The sequence below is a fragment of the Podarcis filfolensis genome (assembly GCF_964270895.1).
Source record: "Podarcis filfolensis genome assembly, chromosome: 10".
Lineage (NCBI taxonomy): Eukaryota > Metazoa > Chordata > Lepidosauria > Squamata > Lacertidae > Podarcis > Podarcis filfolensis.
Genome location: NC_139612.1, coordinates 69,792,617 through 69,817,242, shown reverse-complemented (window position 1 = coordinate 69,817,242; position 24,626 = coordinate 69,792,617). Strand labels below are relative to the sequence as shown.

Sequence of the window (24,626 nt, the reverse complement as noted above, 5' to 3'; positions counted from 1 at the left end):
AGGCCTAGGTGCTTAATGCTGCGATTTGCAGAACAGGAACCACCACTGCTGTTTTGCTGTTTAACTCTGTGTGTTTCTCTGGAACTATAACTCCTTATAATAGCAAACTCTGCTGGGTGAGTACCTCCAGGATTGCAGCCAAGGCAGGGCTGTCAAGAAACAAGAGGGAGGCGTCGGCACACTTGGAGGAAGTATAAAAAACATGGAATATACCTGAGGGGGACCTAAAAACCAAACAAAGCCACAAAAAACACAGTGAGGACCAATCATGCCCACTAGGACATGAGACAAATGGAAAAGGAAAAACAGACCTGGGGGTGCTTGCTGGAATACTGAACGGGAGCTCTCTTTTCAGGATGGAGGACAAACTGCAACACTTTGTTGCAGGCCCTACTTATGTAATACATGTCTAGCTTTGTAATTTGTTAAGTTTTTATCTGTGCACCATTTAGCAAGCTGATTTGTAGAAGGCAGTCTATAAAAATTAAGGGCGGCAGAACATTGCAGCTTTAGTTAGGTAAGTGGAAGAAAAGACAGCTTCCAGGTTTTGCAGAAGATAAACCATTAAAGAAGCGCCAATCTGCAATACAAGAACAAACACACCTATTTCTAAGGCTGCTGTTAGAAACTTCTACAAGGGCTACTACATTAACGGGCATTCCTCGTTACAGAAAGGCCAAGTTGGCTTTGCCACTGAGAGTACATTTAAGAGGTTGGGAAGTTTTTTTGGCCACTGCTTCAGGTTTGCAGCTGACTCCCATTACTTGCAAGGGGGTCTTCACAGAGTTAACACTAAGCTGGTGCTCGTCAAATGCCTCTCCTTTCAAGGAGCCTGAGAAAGTAGTACAAGACGACCCTGAACCAAGTTCAGCTCTGAGCATTCTTGAACAAGAGGCATTTCCATGCCTGGTTCAACTGGAAATATATATATAAAAAAAACAAATTGTCCAGTAGCACGCTAGCTTAATTTGTTCTTGGTATGAGCTTTCGTGTGCATGCACACTTCTTCAGGTACCAAGAACAAGATACTGAGAACAAACTTAGTTGGCCTCTAAGGTGCTACTTGCTAGGGACACGGGTGGCACTGTGGGTTAAACCACAGAGCCTAGGACTTGCCGATCAGAAGGTCGGTGGTTCGAATCTCCGTGATGGGGTGAGCTCCCACTGCTCGGTCCCAGCTCCTGCCAACCTAGCAGTTCGAAAGCACAAAGTGCAAGTAGATAAATAGGTACCGCTCCGGTGGGAAGGTAAACGGCGTTTCCGTGCGCTGCTCTGGTTTGCCAGAAGTGGCTTAGTCATGCTGGCCACATGACCCGGAAGCTGTACGCCGGCTCCCTCGGCCAATAAAGCAAGATGAGCGCTGCAACCCCAGAGTCAGCCACGACTGGACCTAATGGTCAGGGGTCCCTTTACCTTTAAGGTGCTACTGGACAATTTTTAAAAAATATATATTTCTACTGCAGACCAACACGGCTACCTACCTGAATCTGGTTCAACTGGGGCAGCCTTCTGCAGACACAAATTCACCAGGCTGGCTTTTCACAACGTCCCATTGATGAAGGTCACAAGCAGCAATGCCTGAAGGCGAATGGCCACCAGGTCCCAGAGACTCTTAAACAAGCCTTCCACAACCTGGTGCCTTCCAGATGTTTTGGACCACATCTGGAGAGAATCAGGTAGGAGAAGGTTGCACTCAACAGGCAGCTCATCCCAAACACGGAACCTGGTATCAGTACCTGGAGACAGTCAGGTTGTGCATCTGCAGCTGTGACCAGAGGAGGAATGGCCACTGAGAATGCAGAGAAGAAATGTCACGGTGGATCTGCCTTAGCACAATTGGACACCTTCATCTGCCCCAGCTGCAAAAAAACATGTCTCCTCCGTATTGGTCTGTACAGACACAGCAGATGCTGCAACTCTTCTATCATTTGACTTCACCCCCAAAGGCTTCACCTCCACTGTTTCTCAAGACAGATGGATGCCAGGCTAAGCTATTAGTCTGCGATAGCTACAGAAGACGACAGCACAGCAGCAGTTTAATAAGCCTTGTAAACATCCAAAGAAATTGCTCCCATTTCAGTTCAGGGATATCCAGATGATTTTGTCCTGGATTCAAGGGGAGGGGGGAATTAGGTGCTGCACACATACCAGACAGCACGGGATTAAGTAAACAATTAGAGTGGAATGGCAAGCCCCTCTGCAGTCTAAAGGTTCTTCGTCGTATGTTAGCAAACATTATCTTTTCAATGCAGATTATCTTCTGAAGCGGAAGCACAACTGTGTGTGTGTCAGGAGTCCCTGAGGTTCAGGCACCTAATTTCATACCCCCCGGGCCACTGTTCCGTTGCACTGTGGTCAGTTCAAGCCAGGACACCATGAATCATGTGATCCAAGAAAGGCAGACCACCTGCTGTCGAGCTGCTAGATTCGCCACTATGCCAGCATACAACAAAGAGTGCTGCAAATGTCCCCTAGAAAAGGGGAGGCCCTGCACTGCTGTGAGCAATGCAGCTCAATTCTGACAAATATTTCCAGGAAATGTGGGGGGAAAGGGCTTTTGGATCAAGCCTATCAATGTAATCTAATGGTGTGTTCCCTACTCCAGTAGTTTGGGTGGTACAGATGTACTTGCACGTTAAAAACATGGAGCACTTATAGGGCATGTTTTCAAGTATCTGAATGTCAAAATAAATCAAGACGGTAAGGCAAATGTTGTCCAGATATTATAATAATAATAATTTATACCCTGCCCATCTGGCTGGGCTTCCCCAGCCACTCTGGGCAGCTTCCAACAAAATATTAAAATACAATAATGCATCAAACATTAAAAGCTTCCCTAAACAGGGCTGCCTTCAGATGTCTTCTAAACGTCTGGTAGTTGTTTTTCTCTTTTGACACCTGGTGGGAGGGCGTTCCACAGGGCGGATGCCACTACCGAGAAGGCCCTCTATCTGGTTCCCTGTAACTTGGCTTCTCGCAGCGAGGGAACCACCAGAATTCGCAAATTATTTTTAAAAAATTGGGGGGGGGGGATAGGAAAGTCTGACATTTGTCTGAATTGATTCTGCAGTTCAGTCAAGGTTTGAACTTTGAAGCTACCATAGTTGGTACCCTTCTTTTTCCTTGGAAATGAGACAAGCCAAAGTGGCGTCATCTCTTATTTCATTTAGCTTCTCATAGCTACGTGAGCTGCCCCTAGTCACACAGGTTGTCCTACGCCACTTGCTCCCTGCTGCTCCACACCCACTCCTTCCACAGATAACCTTTCACGCAAATATAGAAGCAAACCCAGAGGTGCCTATTCCGAGAGCGCCTCTGATCTGGACAGATCATTAGCCCAAGACATTAGCTAAGCAAAGAGGCTGCCAAGACATTGTATGGCTTAATCCTCTCCTTGCCGCTTCATGTAATCGATACCTGGCAGGTGTAATCTTTGGCATGGCCAGGTTTGAAGGTTTTCGGAAAGGTCAACAAGCTTGCATTCCCGCCCCCCACAGATCCACACCTTCCCCAAGCATGGATTTAAAAAGGAGACCAGTTAAGCGGTGAAAGTCATGAATGAAATACAAGAGAGATGAGAGCCAAAATCCGGAGTTGATTGGAAGGTGTTTGTGGAAGAGTCATTGTTTTAGCTGTAAGAATCCCAACAGCCAAAAATGGAAAGGAGGAAGGGGGGGGGACCAAACCAGGTTCAAATCTCACGTCAGTAGTGAATTTGCTGGTAATTATGGAACCACTGGGTCCCTAACCTCATAGAATCATAGAGTTGGAAGGGACCCCACGGGTCATCTAGCCCAACCCCCTGCAAAGCAGAAATGTTAACTAGAGCATCCATGACAGATGGCCATCCCATCTCTCATTAGCTCCAAAATTCATGGGTAACCCATAGCATGTATACAAGCCTCAGTCACCAGAGTTTAATTGTTCCTTGCATTTATACTCCGCTCTTCTTCCAAGCATATATGGGTTTTATTCTGTTCTGTTTAATTTATATACCACTTTTCAGGCAGACCTCACAAAGTAGCCTACATAAGATTACTGCAATAAGCACTGCCTAAGAAAAAGAAGTTGTTACAATAGAATGGGTAAGATGAATTGTTTAGAAAAGGCCGTTCCCAAGCTGTCACTCACACTGGAAATAAGATAGGCCCGAATGAGCGTTCTTTGAGACTCAGTCTGCAAATATGTCACCTGCATTCCTGGCCCGGCATAAACAGAGTGGGATGTGCTCATGCAGCTAGATGGTGAGTTTACATACTTCTCTCTTCCAATTCATTGAAGGATAAACTTGCACCTGCAGACTATGGCCTCCTTTTGTGGCCTTGGACTAGGCACTCTTTGTGCCTCAGTGCACCGTCTGTATAATGGGAGCACTGACGTACTTCACAGTCATTGCAAAGGCCCACAAAATGAAGACTGCGAAGCAAATCTGCACAGCAGAAGTCCTGCAATTAATGATGACTAGTAAAAGGGACCCCTGACCATTAGGTCCAGTCGTGACCGACTCTGGGGTTGTGGCGCTCATCTCACTTTATTGGCCGAGGGAGCCAGCGTACAGCTTCCAGGTCATGTGGGCAGAATGACTAAGCCGCTTCTGGAGAACCAGAGCAGCGCACGGAAACGCCGTTTACCTTCCCGCCGGAGCAGTACCTATTTATCTACTTGCACTTTGACGTACTTTCAAACTGCTAGGTTGGCAGGAGCTGTGACCGAGCAACAGGAGCTCACCCTGTTGCGGAGATTCAAACCGCTGACCTTCTGATCGGCAAGTCCTAGGCTCTGTGGTTTAACCCACAGCACCACCCGTGTCCCTAATGATGACTAGTAGCACCTCACAATTCTTCCTACTTCCACCTCAGCTTTGAGCATTTCCAATTAAATTTCCCCTTGTTTGCACAGCAAATGAAAGAGCCATGCTGACTTGAGCACAGCTTAGTGCTACAGCACTGCTGAAGCTAAGCAGATGTTGACCTGATCAAGGCTTGGATGGGAGACGACTGCTGGACACCTGTCATACAAACACAGATATGAAGCAATAATTAAGCAAGTCAGTGTCCGTATCGTAATAACTCCTTGGTGCGCCAATGATTTTCAGGTCGCGCAACCCTTTCTAACTAGCAGCATTTAAAAACAGATGAAATTATTAAAATTAATTAAACAACTTCTTCTGGAACAAGGCCAGGCTCAATGAAGCTGTTTGTCTGATTTCCGATGCTACCTGAATCTTTACGAGACTCAGAAAGAGGGCATTTTCTTACAACCTCTGCACCTACTTCATTAAAACATCCCAGCAGCATTTTGAAGTCGCTAAAAGCCAAACTCACAAGTGTTTATGCACTTGCTCCCAATTCATGACAGTTCTGCAATTTAAATTGATTCCACAAGCAGAAGTCACAAGAAAACGGGGGCTTATTTTCCTTTGCAAATAGGCTGCTAGAGGCTTCGGGGAAGCTGCTCTGAGCTTCACAGAGAAGGAACGGAATATAAATACAATGCAAGAATACCTTCGACTTTTTAAAAATGAACCTTTTTCGCACTTATCTAGAGAACTGGATGTCTTGCTGGAATTCTGAATTCCACACCTGGAAAAATACCTGTATCATGGAATCAAAGAATTGTAGAGCCTTGTACAACTCCCTGCAATGCAGGAATCTCAACTAGAGCATCCATGGACCAACCAAAATGTCACAAACGCAGCTTCCAGGTTCTCCAGCACTCTGCATCAGGCAGTGCCAGTTACAAAAAGCAGGGGGTTGATGAGGAAAAATAGAACAAGTGCAGAAATTATGACGGGTGCTGTAAGCCATGAGCTCAGGCTGCAGATTCAGTTCCAAGATGGAGATTGTAGGATAACACGTCCCTCTCAGGTGCTGCACCAAGGATTCTGGGGCAAAGAAGCAATGGCTGCTCCCTGCTTTTGATAGAACAAACACCTTGCTAGTAACCTGGACCTGGTCCAAACTATAAATGAGAAACACAGGTTCCTGGGTAGGCACAGTGGTGAAGAAGACAAATATAGCAGCCTTTCATTTAACAAAACCAGGAATGAATTTGGTTTGTGTAGTAGCAGGTAGGCTGAGGCAAAGATGTTACACAATGCAGGAAATGAGTGGACATGGAAATTTTCTAGAAAGTACGAAATGTTAAGCTGCGTGTTGTAGCCGTGAGGTTATCTTGCCTGTTATCTTGAGCTCTAAAGAACTCAAAAGCTTGCCACAACATTGCGAAATTTTGCTTTGTCTTCATAAAGATATTGTCTGATGGTGGGGTTTGGGATTTTTATCTGATGGACCAAGATGGCTGCCTTTGATAATTTTTGATGGAAGGTTGCGTTAGATACCTTGCTGCAAGGGGTAGGAGTGGACTGGGTGATCCTTCTAGAGCTGCAGTTCTGTGATCCACTCAAGAGATCCTAGACCCAGTACGTTTCCGAGCACAATTCAAAGTGTTGGTGCTGACCTTTAAAGCCCTAAACGGCCTTGGTCCAGTATATCTCCACCCCCATCGTTCTACCCGGACACTGAGGTCCAGCACCGCGGGCCTTCTGGCAGTTCCCTCACTGCGAGAAGCCAAGTTACAGGGAACCAGGCAGAGGGCCTTCTCGGTAGTGGCACCTTCCCTGTGGAACGCCCTCCCACCAGATGTCAAAGAGAACAACAACTACCAGACTTTTAGAAGACATCTGAAGGCAGCCCTGTTTAGGGAAGCTTTTAATGTTTGATGTATTATAGTATTTTAATTTTTTTTGGAAGCCGCCCAGAGTGGCTGGGGAAGCCCAGCCAGATGGGCGGGGTATAAATAATAAATTATTATTATTATTATTATTATTATTATTATTATTATTATTATTACTCTATAGACTAAAAAAAAGTGCAAGTTGCACAGAAGGCACAGAGACTGACCACCTCAGCCAAAACACAAATGACTGGTGACATCAATAGCGCGTCGGACACAAATTAATCTGACTTTGATCTTGAAGTTCAGCAACGATGAGGACCCAAGTTATCCTTGCTGAAATGCACAGGAGCCCTACAAAAGTCACCGCCATCAGAATATTTACATTTAGAGCAAATGGCCTCCTCTATTACAAGGTCTTGGGGTAAATAAATCAAACAGTCTTGGCTAGACGAAAAATCGGTGGCGTGACAGCACTGAAGAATTTCAGGTATCAGAGCCAAGAAAAAAACTGGCTAAGGTTGTGGGTGCACCATCTCAGGCACATCCTATGAAATAGCAGCATCTATTCGGCTGTGGGACAGGTTCCCAGAGGCACGCCGCAGAAGACCGTCACCCTGAGCATTTTCTGATTTCAAGTACTCTGCTAGGATCGGTCAAACGACCGAACAGAAGCAGTAAAAAGGAAAGAATTAGTTGCGCACGCGAGAGACACCCAGTGAGTGCTTTGTGTCCTTGTTGTATACCGAGAGTCCACAAGAAAACAAGAAACAATAGCAGGAGGGGGGTTGCATACAGAGAATAAAGGTATACAATGTCCTGGTAAAACACACACACACACGAGCTGTACAGCCATATCCAGTCTTCACAAGCAATTCTGTAAACAGTGCCTTTTCATCTTTCTTGCAAAGAGAATGAGCAGAGGTCCAGGAAATTAAGAGAGAAAACAGCCTACTCGGTTCTAAACAGTTTCTCCTCTTCTCACCCCATATTCTCAGATACACCTCTGGATCCCCAAGAAAGGGAAAACCCACTGGGTAGGTTCAAAAGGGCTTCACTGGTTGCCCTGTGTACAAGTCGCAAACACGGGACGCCTTTTGTTTAAGTCCCCTTTAATTATGACGTGTGGTCAAGCGCGATTTCAGGAGAGCACAAAGATTAACAGGTGCAAAGAATGTAGTTACTTAGCAACAGGCAGCCACTGCCCCACGGCCAGCCCAGAGCCTCCCGTTTCGATATCAGGAGGGCCCCCCTCCAATTGCCAGTTTCCACTGTTTTTGCAAAGTTGAATGAAAATGAAGCCAGGTCAGGAAAAGAAATCAGCTGGAGGGCTTCCGAGTCGTTCAGCCAGTCTAGTCCAGAGACAGACTTGAACCTGCGAGACCTGGGCTTTCAAGTTCGGATTAAAAAAAAAAAAATTAAATCAAAAGCATGGCTATGATCAATATACTCCCCATGATAGCTATAAATGGAGCATCCATATGTAGGGTATGTGGCCCCTCCATTTCCCCCCACAATGTTTGGAAAGAACAAGAAGTGGTTGTGAGCTTCCCAGGAGCAACTGGCTAGAAGGATGCTGAACTAAGTGGACTTTCATCTGGTCCAGTCCAGGAAGATTAACTAAGTCCCACCTCTGCCACTGCATCCCCTGTCTATCAGATGAGAACATGGGCTGCCTCACAGAGCACAGCTGTCAAGTGTCCCTTATTTGGCGGGACAGTCCCTTATACCAGCGCCATGTCCCGCTGCTGTCCCTTATTGATGAGGTTTCATTTGGCTGCTGGCTGGGCTTTCTGCCTTTGGCTCAGAGGGGCTCAGAAGTTGAACATACCTGTGCCCAGAAAATCCCTTATTTTGGCTGCTGATCCCTTATTTTCAAGGCTGCTGGTCCCTTATTTTCAAATCTGTAAGTTGACAGCTATGTCACAGAGCTATTGAGAAGGTGCAATAAAAGACTGCAAATTGCAAATGTTGGGGTTGGGGAGGAGTTATTGGGTTTGGAGAGGGATGGTTCTTGTTTTTATTATGATTTTTGTATTTTTATACTGTAAACTGTCCTGAGATACATGGATGAAGGGCGGCATAAAAATAAAATATAAAATAAAATAAAATAAGTAAATAGAAGGCGGCAGTAATAATTGTCTTGTTCAGTAGCCAATAAGTGCTACAGAACAACAATTTTCAGAAGTGTGCATCACACTGGTTCAAGGAGGTGGTTAATCTGGTTCCTTCTGTACAGAGCCTTTTCAGCCACAGCCTTCAGTACTCTTCCATCACACGAGCTTTGCAGGAAGAAATGAAGAATTCACCCTGAGCACACAAGAAAGTAATCTAAACATACACCCCCGAGCAAAGGCTACAGGAAGCACAAAACCTGAGTCCTCAGCTTTGATTTCTAGCAATGTGGGGAAACCTTGTGGGAATTTTGCTACAGATACGCACTCTTGAGACTTCACTTGGCAGCAAGTCTACAGAAGGAGTCTACAAGGAAATGGGTCGACTTGCTTCCGAGATGATGCAACGTGAGTGGGGGCTGCCTGCCCAAGTCACCCCATCACACAGAGACACCCTGAAACCTTGGTCTTGCCCCCCCCCAATGCTGTTTTGGAGGAGAAATGAGTACTGTAACCCAGCTTTCTGACTCAAGTTATTATCGCTACTCACAAGCAGTACCTGGGGTTTTAAGGGTTGCAACACTCCCCATTTCTTTATCAGGAACTTGCACAAAGCTTAATAATCCATCATCATTTATTCTGTATTTAGGCAAGGGCAACTGACGACCCAAAATCTCCAGCTCTTGAGGCTACTGGGCGTTTTTACAAGCCAAACCATTTGCATTCAGTTCACTACCTTAGATTATCAAATACCGTACTGGCCCAAATATAAGACGTACCTGCAAATAAGCCACACCTTTAAAATTCAAGGCTTATTTGGGGCTGCGGCCCGTCTCCCGGCTCTACTGCCCTGACGGGGGGCCGGCTTCGGCTTCCGGGCGTGCTGCACACTCGCCTTCTAACACTACCGCCTCCCAGCACTCCCTCCACAAGCCAGTGCCGGGGGAGGCTTGAGAGCGGCCGACAGACTGCCGCCATCACCCCACACTCTGGGCTCCTTCCTTTGGGGGGGCGGGGAGACGTGCTGCCTTCCTGGCAGCGTAAGATCGCAAATATAAGTCGCACTTTAACTTTTCACTGTCAGAATTGGGGGGAGGGAGTGCGGCTTATACTCGGGCCAATACGGTATATTAGTATCTCTAGCTACATGGGGGGACGACGCGGGTGGCGCTTTGGGTTACACTACAGAGCCTAGGACTTGCCGATCAGAAGGTTGGCGGTTCAAATCCCCGCAATGGGGTGAGCTCCTGTTGCTCAGTCCCAGTTCCTGCCAACCTAGCAGTTCGAAAGCACGTCAAAGTGCAAGTAGATAAATAGGTACCACTCCGGTGGGAAGGTAAACAGCGTTTCCGTGTGCTGCTCTGGTTCGCGGCTTAGTCATGCTGACCACATGACCCAGAAGTTGTACGCCGGTTCCCTCGGCCAATAAAGCGAGATGAGCGCTGCAACCCCAGAGTCGGCCACGACTGGACCTAACGGTCAGGGGTCCCTTTACCTTTACCTACATGGGAAGTACGTTTTAGTTAAGCAGTCACCATCTTTCAATCTGGCCTGGTGAACAAAATATGTATATAGCTTGAAAACCTGCACAATCCCGAACAGGACCATTTAAAAACAACACACACATACAAATGCAATTTCATTTCACCTTGTTATAGCTCCCTTGTTCTCTAGATCAACTGTGACAATATCACATTAAAATCTGCTGTGGGCACAGCCCTGCCTAGAGTCCTCCCACCCCCACCCCCAATTAATGAGAGCCAAGGGCACACAGCACTTGAAAAAAGTGTTGTTCTGGCACCCAGGCCTTCAGATTAATGATCAACTTGGGGCCCCCCAATTACCACTGGTAGAACAATGGTTCAGCTTATAAGCTCTGGCAGACGCAGCCCTATCTTACTTGGGTACCCACAATGATGGGAGTCTAAAATACTCTTTTCTAGAAATCTCTCCCCCCTAAAAACCCTCTAGTGCTTCAAAAACCTTACCATATTGTTGACCAAAGGTCACCACACTGTGACCGTGCCCCGACTATTGGTGCTGGGGCTGGCAAAGCCGTTTGACATCCGCAGCCTGAGAGCAAGAGAGCGTCTTAGCAAAAACCACTCCAGCATCATTATGCGAGGCATGGGAAAAGCCACCATAATAGCAACAGGGCAAGGACACAGAAAACTTCAAGGCCTCACTTTCATGAATAGGCCTTTCAGGAGTCTCTCTTTAGTGAGCTCAGCTATTCCCCCCTCTCTTCTCTCACCCGCCCCCCCCCATTTCCCCCCACCTTAACACAGCTACATTAGCAATAACAGAAGCCAAGCCACTAAGCTTTGCAATCAGGTCCTGGGACTTGAAGAGGATGTTACCTCTGAAGTTTCACGGGCAATGAAACGCAATCCAGAGACCCTAAGGAGATGCGAGACAAACGCTTCCACGGAGTGGGTCATTAAACTAGTATTAAACTGTTTTTTTTTATAATTCCCACCACTGCTCCAGAACAACTCATGTTTATACACAGGCAAGGTAGTGAGTGGGACGTGGGTGGTGCTGTGGGTTAAACCACAGAGCTTAGGGCTTGCTGATCAGAAGGTTGGCGGTTCGAATCCCCGCGACGGGGTGAGCTCCCATTGCTCGGTCCCTGCTCCTGCCAACCTAGCAGTTCGAAAGCACGTCAAAGTGCAAGTAGATAAATAGGTACCACTCTGGCGGGAAGGTAAACGGCGTTTCCGTGCGCTGCTCTGGTTCGCCAGAAGTGGCTTAGTCCTGCTGGCCACATGACCCGGAAGCTGTACGCCAGCTCCCTCGGCCAATAAAGCGAGATGAGCGCCACAACTCCAGAGTCGGCCACGACGGGACCTAATGGTCAGGGGTCCCTTTACCTTTACGGTAGTGAGTGCCCTCTTAAGGAGCAGCGGCTGCCCAAATCACTAGGTCCATCAGGAGAGGGCAGTTTGATTGAGCTGCAAAATCATCGACACAGCCAACTTCATATGATTTACAACAGGTATGTCCAAAGTCTGTTTTAGGGGCCTAATCCGGCCCGCTGGTCGATTTAATCGTGTGGCAGTATATGTCCTGGGGTGAAATCCTTTAAAAAGCCCCACAACTTTGGTCGGCCCTCACGCATGTTCACTTCATCAAATGTGGCCCTCTTTGGAAAAAGTTTGGGCATCCCTGCTTTACAAGCTTAGAGGCAGATCTCGCATCGTAACCAGAGCCTTACTGGTATAAGGGCTCTGTGCTGCACAAAGGCCTACGCTTTTAAAAAAATGTGTGATTGATTTTTTTAATGGTAAGGCAACAGTGCACTTGATCTGTTTAATCAATGAGACGTGGACTTAACTGTCTCCATTGCAAGCTATTTAATTCCAGTTCGGTCTTTCCTAGTTTTCAGGAGCCATACAGGTAATACCAGAACACGCTAAAGAGGAACTGATCTCCACTTCACCCACTAAGCCACGAGCCCAAACTTTTCTGCTTGTTCTTAGCAGCACTACTCGCTTCTCTGTGGCACCCAGGGCAATCCACTGAATTATTCACCAGGAATCTGTCCTGTCCCCATTGCCCACGACCATGTTTGTGAGCACTGCAGAATGGAACAACTCCCTTCCCCCAGGGACTCACCCTCGTCCTCAGTTTGATAAAGGAATGGTTACACCACGGAATAATTCACCGGCAATAGGGCACTGCATGGACAACAAGTCTCTATTTCGGAGAAGTTTCCTGACTTAAGTGACCTCGCTAACGCGCCCCCAACAAGCTTCCGAATCGTTCCTTGGAAGAAGCCTGACCATCACTTGCTTGGAAAAGAAAACACCAAGGGATGGATCTACAGACAGCTTCTGGCCCCAGTAAAGGCGAACAGAAAATGGCAGGCGTTCTTTACATCTCTGCTTACCAAGAGACAGGAGTCTGATGCTGCCACCACATCTTGCATGGGAGCCTCTCAAAGTCATCATCTGCCAACAAGTCGGTGAGTGGTTAGACCCGGCATGTTAATTCTTAATGCATAAGAATAAGACAACAGGGTAAAAATACTGTGTGGTCAAGCCAGCTTTCAACCCATCCACTAGAAAGAATATTAGGATATTAGTGGTCATATATTTTGGGTCTAATCTGCAATTACTTGTTATTAAGATGATTATTATTGTTATTAAATTTGTATACTGCCTTTCATCTGTAGATCTAAGGGTGGTTCACAGCAAACATTGTTCAACTTGAGCTGTGCAACTCTTTCGGTGAGTAACGTCTTAGCTAGGGACCCTTCAATTCCAACTGGTTTAAAAAAACCCCCACAAAAAAACAACAGATTTCATATCTCTGAAATCTGCTTAATGCATTAATTGCGCTAACTCAGTTCTTGCTTTCAGCTCTACTGGTTAATTAAGCTGAATCCACACAAACAAGCCCTTATTATAAGACAGACCAGAATGAAAAGCTTGCTAAGGCCTTGTATTGCAAGCCGTTCTAAGCCAATTCATATTAGGCAGCTCCAGCACCACATAACCATTTTAATGATATTATAAGTAGATGCAGCACTCTTTCAAGTCTGTGTTACAAGACTAAGCTTCAATGGGCTATGCAATCAAACTGACAAAGCAACAATGAGACAGTGAATTTAAAATCAAAGCCCTGTGCCTTCCACACAAGCAAGGAACTCAGCACAGCCTAGTAAGTTTATTTCTGAAAGCAACAAGGTAAGATCTTGGAAAGCTATCGTTTATGCACAGCGGATATCACATAAGCAATTAATCAACATGCTCAGGCAACTCATTAATTGCAGATTAAAAATATGAATTTTTAATCACAGCTGTCCCTCTGTGAAATGGTGTTCAATGCTTATGATATTGTTGTAAACAACGACTCAGATAATACAGTTAAGATTTGCCACGTTATATGTGATTTGCCTGTGTCTGGCCAAGAAAGATGGATTTAAATGATTTAAATTAAAACTACCAAAACAAATCCTTACTTGGGCTGTCCCATGAAACAAACTATAAGCTTTTAAAATTGCCTGGTATATATAACCTATGCAAATTGCAGTTCATTTAAACATTGGTATTTTCAAAATGAGATATGGAGGCTCCAGTGTTTATGGAAGGTATTCATAACCAGCATTCTGAGTACTTTGGGGTTTTCTGCAGCTACAGAGTGACATGGTTATTTTCCTGAAAAAAATAAAAATAAAGACCGGATTGCAAAGTGTGACTCACTCAAACTGTGAGTTAAGAGGGGTATCTTCTGTCACCACAATCAACTATAGCACCACACAAGGGTGGGAGGTGGGGGGAATCTGAACATTAATTCTGAACACCTCAACTGTGACGAAGCCTTCAAAGGATGTTTCACACATATGACTCCCCCCCCCCCAATCTTTCCTTTCCCCAGCTTTGCATCTGTTCATAAAAGGAGACCCAACACAACAACAAGCATTCCACCAGGTTTCTAACTTTGCATTCTGAATCAGGAGATTTCCAGAGCTGACTACCCTGTAACAACCAGGATAAGTTATTTTTTCAGTAAACTGCTTCCTGTTCCATGGCTTCTTTGTTCATCTGAAAACTTCAGCATAACACTGCCTTTGAAGCCAGACAGTTTGTTTGCTTTAAATGCCATGGATGTACCGAGAGCTTTGAAAGCCAAAACGAATCGAAGTCTGTACATACCGAAGACCTTGTTGTCTGGGCAGGAATTTAACAGCTGTTAAATGCAGGGGCTACGCAGGTATGGGATTATTTTTTTTGGGGGGGTGTATTTTATATTCATCCTATATATAATCCAGCATGGGTTAAAAAATTAATACGCAAAAAAAGATTTCGCTTCATTTAATATGGGTCCCAATTTTAGTGTCATAGACTGGGACCAGCGAGATCTGGCATGGGTTGGTCACCATCTTTCAGCTTAACCTAGGATAAGATTAGGAAGATCTTGTATGCCTTGAGATCCTTGGAGCAAAGGGAAGAGATGAATGTAACAAACCTGGGCAGTGCAGCAGCAACCAGTGTTCATGCTAGAGCCTAGCCTAGGTTCTCACCAGGGCAATAAACATACACCTGGATTGCATTTCGTACCATTTCAGATGGGGACTCATGTGACTGAACCACTCTCCGTTCAAGAGATTCCCTTCACAAAGAAACAAGCATATCAGGTAAAAGAATTGTAGTCTACCTTCTCCCCGCAAACAGTAGTTTTCTATGTGAAGGGGTTTTTGTTTGTACTGAGCAGCATCAAACCATTTCTGGTCTGAAATATACCGCTCAGACACATATTTAGCACCTCACAGAGAACGAGGCCTCACTGTATTAGAGAACTGTGAAGTTCAGATATGACAGAGCCATCCACCCCACCCAAAATATTTCACACACACTTCCTTAGAAATCTAAGTCCACTGAAGGGGGAAGAGAGCCTCCTCTGTTCCTAACTGATTGAGATACTTCCAAGCAGAGAAGCAAAGAATTAGGCTGCACAACCACAAACCGTGTTTTAAGTATATATTATAGTTAATCCAAGGGACGCAGGTGGTGCTGTGGGTAAAACCTCAGCGCCTAGGACTTGCCGATCGCATGGTCGGCGGTTCGAATCCCCGCGGCAGGGTGCGCTCCCGTCGTTCGGTCCCAGCGCCTGCCAACCTAGCAGTTCAAAAGCACCTCCGGGTGCAAGTAGATAAATAGGGACCGCTTACCAGCGGGAAGGTAAACGGCGTTCCGTGTGCTGCGCTGGCTCGCCAGATGCAGCTTGTCACGCTGGCCACGTGACTCGGAAGTGTCTGCGGACAGCGCTGGCTCCCGGCCTATAGAGTGAGATGAGCGCACAACCCTAGAGTCTGGCAAGACTGGCCCGAACGGGCAGGGGTACCTTTACCTTTATAGTTCATCCAACACGCTGACCTGCCGCAAGTGTATAAATGCCAAGTGAAATTAGTACTGGCGTTTTAGATTACAGGAAAAGGCAGGTAAAAAACTTGCCCAAGCTTATCAAGCAAGTCTGTGGCATACACAAAGTCTGAATTCAGGTTTCTCTAATCCACCCAAGCACACAATTTATGGAGTGTCGTGTTTCCTGTGTTCTCTTTTCAAGGCTGTAGGTATTTTTTCTGGACACAGTGCTGATGTTGGGGAAGCTGCAACGAAGGATCTAAAGGAATTCTGCTGGAATTGGAAGATGCCACAGGTGCATCAGACATAATACAGATTTCATGGCAGAAAGACCTCTAGTTGCAGTTTGGTATTCAATATTAACTACAGTGGTACCTCGGGTTAAGAACTTAATTCGTTCTGGAGGTCTGTTCTTAACCTGAAACTGTTCTTAACCTGAAGCACCACTTTAGCTAATGGGGTCTCCTGCTGCCGCTGCGCCGCCGCTGCACGATTTCTGTTCTCATCCTGAAGCAAAGTTCTTAACCTGAGGTACTATTTCTGGGTTAGCACAGTCTGTAACCTGAAGCGTATGCAACCCGAGGTACCACTGTACCAATAATTTATACAGCCTTTTGGATTCACTGCTGGTAATTTATTCAATCTTTTAGATTCCCAGAGCACATTTCAACCTTTTAACCATTTGCCCTTGCAAAAACTGTGTGTTTGCTCTCGCCCGTTTTATGGAGGGGGTTACCAAGACCAAGAAACTGTGTCTTGTCCAAAACTACCCCAGAGATGAGACATGAGCCTCCAGCTCCCATAATCCACATCCAATCTCTCTATTCATAGGCTTTGACATGGCCACTCTTCTGGAATTTGGTTCTCTATAGCCAACGCAGCATAATTCTGCAAGCAGCGATACATTCCCAGCTGCCAATGTGAGCTCCCCTCCCCATTTCCATATCCAAGGCCAGTTCAAGAGTGTGGAGTTACTTCCACACCTCTCCATTTCATCACACGTGGCACGGCTTCTTTGCCACAGAAGAGCTAGCCCTTTTTTGAGGCAGGCTTAGCATCACACGAGGTGCCCCATTTTCAAGCTCGTGAAAACAAATCCAGTATCTTGCACCAACTTTCCATTTGTTGTGGAACTCTCTGGCCGTTTTGATTCCTCTGCAAGTGACCCAGTCAATGAGGCCCAATATACCATATTTTTCGCTCTATAAGACGAACCAGACCACAAGACGCACCTAGTTTTTGGAGGAGGAAAACAAGAAAAAAAATATTCTGAATCTCAGAAGCCAGAACAGCAAGAGGGATCGCTGCGCAGTGAAAGCAGCAATCCCTCTTGCTGTTCTGGCTTCTGGGATAGCTGCGCAGCCTGCATTCGCTCCATAAGATGCACACACATTTCCCCTTACTTTTTAGGAGGGAAAAAGTGAGTCTTATAGAGCAAAAAATACTGTATATACAGTGGTACCTCGGGTTACAGACGCTTCAGGTTACAGACTCCGCTAACCCAGAAATAGTGCTTCAGATTAAGAACTTTGCTTCAGGATAAGAAATTGTGCTTCAGAATAAGAACAGAAATCGTGCTCTGGCAGCAGGAGGCCTCATTGCCTAAAGTGGTGCTTCAGGTTAAGAACAGTTTCAGGTTAAGAACAGACCTCCGGAACGAATTAAGTTCTTAAACCGAGGTACCACTGTACAGTATATATTTAAAGACCAGCCTGAGCCACCAAGTCTTGGTGCTGGTTCAGACTGGGGAAGTTAAAGGCACACTACTGCTGTGATCCAGAGGTATTTTAGATTGTTCAGAGTAAACTGCTGAACTGTCATTCAGCCCAAACTTTAGACTGCCTCAAAAATCATTGCAAGCCTGGGGGCGGTGGAGAAACCAAACCCTGTCCCACCCCTGGCAGCCAGTCATGTCCCTTGGATTAACATGAGTTTGGATTAACAGCAATCTCCTTTTGCTTGCAGGACACTTTTCTTCCTTTCCTGCGCCAAGCAACCCCTTGACCCGGCACAGATTGTCCCGCTCTCTCCTCTCCAACGCCTTCCAGCCCAGGCCTCCCCCTTCCCAGCCCCCACGCTCCTGAATATAAACACACTCTTGTCACACACTCCATCAGCTGTTTGGGTTGCTCCGCCCAAGCCTCAGTTTCCGGGTAGTAACAGAACAGCCAATCGGCTGACTCGCAGGCTCTGTCCGGAGGCCTTTTGCCTGCAAACACTTTTCCAAAACAAGCAGTCCCCGGGTTCTTCCGGAGCAAGAAGGGAAGCTAAGAACCATAAAAAAATAAAAATAAAGGGGGTGCTAGAAAGAGGAGAGAGGCATCCCTCCAGATTTGGAACTTTAAAAGATCACACACTAAGGTCACTGATGCCAGTTCTTGGAGATTTAGGAAAGGCACCCTAGCCAGGACTAGAAAGGTGTTGAGAGTTGTCGGGTTTTTTTTATATAAAAAACCCCCAACACATTCTATTAGAAACTCTGCAATGCAAGAAAGGAACTCAACAACAAGTCAGCAAAGACAAAAAAAAAGGCTGGAGCTGCGATTCCCCCCACAAGGTTGAAATGCAACACACACAAGCTTCTCATTTCTTTCAAAGGTTTGCACAATGTTTAGAGAAGCGTCCAAAAAAGCAACCGAGTGACTCAGAGTTTCAGATCACCGTCATGCAATTACCAAGAGGAGGTTCATTTCTTTTTAGCTAGGCAAGCTAACTCCTCACCCATGTAATACAGGACATTGGCCAACCAACCCCTCCCTCTCTGGGTTGCACAGATGTGAGTACACAAGGCCAAAACAAGGGGTGGGGGAATGACAGCAGCACCACCACCCCACCAAACCTGTCAGATCAGTTAAGTCGACAGCTCCAGACACTTTCCGTGGGGCCATGCCTTCGCTCCCCACCCTATATCCCCAAGTTAGTCAGAGGCTGCAAATCAAGATGCGAGGCGAAGAGGTACTTTGAAAGCAGAAGAGGCAGTCCTACAAGTAGCGGCAGAATAAAAGGGACACAAGTTGAGGAAAGAGGCATCTCCTCTACTGGAAGCCACCAGAAGGTGTGCTGGGCTCCCCTCCGCCTCTAGATTCCAGTGAGCAAACTTCATACATAAATTAAGGCTGCTCTCCTAAGCACAAAATGACTTGGGAGTAATCCCCCAATGAAAGCAACACGACTTCCAAGTAAACAGTGAGGACTGGGCTGGGTCACAGTTGCTGTGGCCTGCATACCCAAAACACTGACTGTACAGATGCCGAAGAAAAGCCACAGGAAACAAAAAGACCTATTTGTTCATCACACTCACAGGACACAGCGAGTCCACATCACTTAAAATACCAGGAATGATAATAAGAACTCTGGTTTGAGGTCTTTTTTTAGCTGTTTAGTTTGTTTCTTTTGTCAAACAGAAGGATCGGCAGCTAACCATGAACCGGAGAGGAATGCCAGGCTATTCGCTTTTCTCCTATCCACCATCAAATTAAAGAGCAACCACAGTACCAATAAGCCAAATGAAGTCATTTTTTTTAGAAAAACAACCCCTGCTCTTTGTCTCCTAAAATGCTATGATCTTTCAACATGCCAGCTACCAAGTGAACAGAAAGTGGGGGTGGGGGAGGCAAAAAAGAAAAAAGGATACACTACCAGGAGGTCACAGTGGGCCTCATCGCTCCATAATCCGGCTGCCTTTTCAAAATTTATATATAATGAGAATCTCTTTTTTTTGTCACTGAACAGCTGGAGTTCTATCTAGCCTCCCCCCTCAAACCAGTAAAAATTAACCATCGAATGAAGTTTGTATCCGAGGGAGAATATGTCATGCATATGCAACTGAAGCAGAGGATAAAAATAGCTTTGATTCCACTGCAATCACAAGCCACTTCCTATTTATTAAAAACAACATTTTTAAAGGGGCAATCTATAGACAGTTATCAAACACAGGCTTTGTGCTTTTAAAAATGTACAGACAGACAGTTAAGCAAGAGACTGGGGAACTTGCTGTGCAGCGTCAACAATTGACTATAATAATTTCACCCCAGCAGGCCTAATCTAAACAAGTTTGTTTATCTCTGGAAACTAAATGCTATTTGTAACCCTCTCACCCTTCTACATAGTTAATTCCTTCCCGATTAAATTCTCCTGGGGGAGGTTAACACATTCAATAAACATATCTGAATGCATTTCAGTCGGCTATGTCAACGCCAACCCATCTTTCCTTCCCTCCCCACCACCTGATAAACAGAACTATTAATAAACCTATTCTATACGCAAATTCACTGCACTATTTCAGAAGCTTCACAATCTTCAAATATGCACACAGGGACAAGGTAACATTCTACTGAGAGGCAAGAACAAAACATAATTTGGAAAACAAAAATAGATCCTTTACGAAGGGATAAAGGAAAATCTTCACCGAACTGAAGTGTTACATAAACAAAACCAGCAGCACAAAAAAGGAAAAATGGGTGATGGATTTCTACGGCATTTCGATTCTTTTTCTCCACTATTACTACTTCAATGTTGTTCTCCAGGTGCTCCCACCCGCATTAACTGCCCCCCCCCCAGCTGCCATCAGAAGCTTCCCGAACAGCAGACTAAAACTGGATTGAGTAAATAGTAACACACCACCAGAAGCTGATCACTGGATTGCTAACTGTCAACAACTACCCTCCCTTCTCTCCCCAGCTAAATCTGGCCCATTGCCCCCCACCCCACAAAGCATGTATTAATTCTGGTTGGGGAGGGGGAAAGAGAGCACATCTGAATCAGTGTGTGTAGAGGGAGTTGTATTATTATTCAAGCATTGTCACAATACCTGAAAGGGGGAGCACTGACTCTGGTCACAATCATTAGTGAGGCAGACAGAGAATAAGTGCCCCCCCACTGCCTATATTGTTTCCCTACGAAAATATTTTGGGATTCCTCTCCCAAGACAAAGGGGATTTATTTATGGAAGGCAACAAGGGGTCCTGATCACCCCAAGAGAGTCTGGCTTTAGAAACAGGCCTCTACAGACCCGAAAGCAGCCCCCCCCCCATCCGCCAAAAGAACCAGTTTCTTTGGGGAGAGAGAAGAAAGAACGGATTTGAAGAGGTCTATATTTGGGGGCAAGGAAGAGGAGGGTAGGGAATGAGTTCCTGAACCCCCCCATAAAAAAAATACTAGAATGAACAGTCCTCAACTGTGTTCTCATTTCTCAAAGGGGGGTGTCTGAAGGCCTCATTTTACCTAAAAATGAGATATCCCTTCAATGGTATGATGGCACTGTTGGGGTTTTGGGGGGAGGGAAGAAAAGATTTTGCTCTGTCTATACCTGGGGTGCCTCATCTCTCTCCTCCCCCCATTTCCTAGAGCCCAACAAGAACAAAAAAAAATTTACCTGGAGCTGCTAGAATTTACTACTCTCCAGGAGTTGCAAGTCTCTTCCCCTCCCCTAAGATTATTGGGGTGCCCTCATTCTCCAGCCCTATTCTTAACATTTTACTCTGGAGAAGGCTGCTTTCTTCTAATGGGTGGTGCTGAGAATAATTCCATTCTCCTGCTGGTGAAAAGGAGAGGGAAGGGCTTTTCCTCCCGGACCCCCATATTCCAGGAAAGCCTTTGTACACTCCTCAGTTCTAAGGGGTCCGTGATTCTGCGCCCCTCACCTGGAACTGGAGGCCGGGAAAGGGAGAGAAGCAATGCAGAACAGAAACAATCATCGCTCCTCTATTCTCTGCAATGGAATAGGCATTCATCTTCAGCAAGTGGAGGGCATTGCCCCCCACCCACCCCCCAAAAGTACCTGCTTTCTCCCCATCATTCCTGGGCCTTGTGGAGGAAGGAAACCTATTCCCTAGACCCCCACCCCCCAATATGAAGTTCTATTTAAGACATCCAGTCCAGTTTTTTTTAGGGGCCCCCCTCTCTCTCCCTGCCCCCCCAACCATTCCAACAAAGTCTTCATTTATCTCCTTATTCCTGCCTCTCACTAACTGCCCCTCAACTGTGTGTGGTGGGGTGTCTGTGTCTTGCTCCCCAAGACATTCCAGAATGGGGGGCTGCCCCCCATTTTACCTGCCTTTGCCACCCCCCTCAGAAACCCCCCCCCCACTCTCCAGGTAAGGATACAGCTTGACCACGTCGGTGTCCATCCGCCTCTTGCCCGGGCTGGGGGAGGACATGGTGGCCCCCCGGCCGGCGGCCCCTCCCGGGCGGAGTCTGCAGCTGCCTCTCTTGTCCTGTCAGGACCCCTTTTCCGCTGGGGGGGCGCTTCAGGAGGTGGGGGTCCGAGCCCCGCTCTGCGCCTGCGCGGAGGCCTCTCCCCCCCCCCCGCCGCTCGAGCCCTTCTCGCCTCCGCGGCCCCTCCCTTCACGAGCCGGCTCTTCCTGCCCCGCGGGCTTCCCCCCTCCTCCGCGTCTCTCCTCAGCCTCAGCTTCCTGACCCCCCTCACAGCTTCCTGCGCCCTCCCGCTCCCGGATTGCTGCTCCTGCTCCGGCCGCTGCCTCGGCTCTGCCGAAGCCTCTCTCTGGACCCCTGACGTCACCCACAGTGACCTCACCGAACAGCCCGCTCCGGATTGGACGCGGCCCCGCGTGACGCGGAGAGACGCGCCGGGCCCCGCCCCGCAAGCCCGCCTCCCTCGCCGCTCGGCATGCCGGGAGATGTAGTCCGCCGGGCCTGAGGCCAAGTCGGGCAGCTGAGGCGAAGGAGAAGCTGCTGCTCGCCGCGTTCTCAGGCCCGCCGACTGGTTCGGCTCGTCAAGGGTTCGAGCCCCCGCTTCCCCCCCCCGCCTGGTTTTTTTAAATTAAGCCCACATAACCATTTCTCCAGGCGGAGGTTCATGTCTGAATGCCGTTCTCTGGGCGCCAAGGCTCGGCCCTGGATGTGAGGGCATCTGAGCATGTGCAGAGCGCTTTGCAGGGCGGCACTCCACAAATGGCTTGCTTGAGGCCCGGAGCCTGTTTTCATTAACTGAGAGCCAGTGGTGGTGCAATGGTTGGAGTGTGCGACTAGGACCTGGGAGAGGTCTGGGTTCAAATCTCCACCACTCGGCCGTGAAGTTCCCTGGGGGATGGTCACAGCCTCTCAGCCTGACCTATCGCACAGGTTGCCGTGCTCTACCAACTGAGCCAGGCAGAGGCAAATCCCATGATCCCTGCTAACAGGACCAGTGGTCAGGGATGATGGGAGGCACAGGTCAACTCTGTGTCCAAGGCAGCTGTTTACCAGCTCCATCTGGTACGCAGGATGAGAGCCCACCTGCCTGCAGACCGTCTGGCCAGAGTGGTGCATGCTCTGGTTATCTCCCGCTTGGACTACAGTACTGCAATGCGCTCTAGGTGGGGCTACCTTTGAAGGTGACCCGGAAACTACAACTAATCCAGAATGCAGCAGCCAGACTGGTGACTGGGAGCGGCCGCCGAGACCATATAACACCGGTCTTGAAAGACCTACATTGGCTCCCAGTACGTTTCCGAGCACAATTCAAAGTGTTGGTGCTGACCTTGAAAGCCCTAAACAGCCTCAATCCAGTAGACCTGAAGGAGCGGTGAAGGTCCTGTGTGAGCATTTGGAGGCGGTTGGAGGATGGATGGCAGCTAACAGATTGAGGTTGAATCCTGACAAGACAGAAGTACTGTTTTAGGGGGACAGGGGGCGGGCGGGTGTCGGGGACTCCCTGGTCCTGAATGGGGCAACTGTGCCCCTGAAGGACCAGGTGCACAGCCTGGGAGTCATTCTGGACTCACAGCTGTCCATGGAGGCGCAGGTTAATTCTGTGTCCAGGGCAGCTGTCTACCAGCTCCATCTGGTACACAGGATGAGACCCTCCCTGCCCACAGACCGTCTGGCCAGAGTGGTGCATGCTCTGGTTATCTCCTGCTTGGACTACTGCAATGTGTTCTATGTGAAGCTACCTTTGAAGGTGACCCGGAAACTACAACTAATCCAGAATGCGGCAGCTAGACTGGTGATTGGGAGCGGCCGCCAAGACCACATAACACCGCTCTTGAAAGACCTACACTGGCTCCCAGGACGTTTCCAAGCACAATTCAAAGTGTTGGTGCTGACCTTTAAAGCCCTAAACGGCCTCAGTCCAGTATACCTGAAGAAGCGTCTCCACCCCCATCATTCTGCCCGGACACTGAGGTCCAGCTCCGAGGGCCTTCTGGCAGTTCCCTCCCTGCGAGAAGCCAAGTTACAGGGAACCAGGCAGAGGGCCTTCTCGGTGGTGGCACCCGCCCTGTGGAACACCCTCCCACCAGATGTCAAAGAGAAGAACTACCACCAGATTTTTAGAAGACATCTGAAGGCAGCCCTCTTTAGGGAAGCTTTTAATGTTTGATAGACTACTGTATTTTAATATTCTGTTGGAAGCCGCCCAGAGTGGCTGGGGAAACCCAGCCAGATGGGCAGGATATAAATAATAAATTCTATTCTGTGGGAATTGTAGTCCCAAAACATCTGGAGGGCCGAGTGTGCCTATGCCTGAAGTAATGGTCGTGGGTTCGAGTTCCATGCTGGCGAAAAGTTTCCTGCATGGCAGGGGGGTTGGACTAGATGACCCTCAGGACCTTTTTCAACTATGATTCTAGGAGAGAGAGGGAGAACTATGAACCCCACCTTGAGTTCCTTGAAGAAAACGGCGGTGATATAAATGCAGTAAATAAATAAATAGCAGAGTGATCTAATTCCTCTCTATGTGTCCTGATTGATTGGCAAAAAGAGGGTCACTGAGCATGTCGTCTGTCCCCGAACCTGGGTCTAGGATAAGAAAGTAGAGTTTCCTTCTTTTTCTGAAGGTCTTGTTTTGGAAAACTAGGCCTCTTGCAAGTGTGCTTGAAATTCATTGGAGGCGAGTCAGTGAAATAAAGTATGACTCTTATTTATTAAACCCTTCATCCAAAGATCCGAGTGGCTCATAACAGAAAAATACAAAATGAGAATACAAAATACATAAAGCAAAAGCAAACCAATAACACACACACACACA

The 24,626-nt window shown here is 47.2% G+C and overlaps 1 protein-coding gene across 2 annotated transcripts in view; it reads right to left on the bottom strand.

The window, feature by feature from the left end:
• Positions 1-22,151, bottom strand: part of UBE2H (ubiquitin conjugating enzyme E2 H) — a 64,848-nt gene extending 42,697 nt beyond the window's left edge. Inside the window, exon 1 of one of the 2 annotated variants that reach the window (XM_083573207.1) lies at positions 21,764-22,151. In XM_083573207.1, the coding sequence (XP_083429333.1) occupies positions 21,764-21,816 (53 nt within the window). In that variant the 5' untranslated portion in view covers positions 21,817-22,151. Of the gene's footprint in view, positions 1-19,292; positions 20,293-21,763 lie in introns of those variants that run through there. The other variant, XM_083573208.1, reaches the window with a different exon arrangement.
• Positions 22,152-24,626: the final 2,475 nt, after the last annotated feature.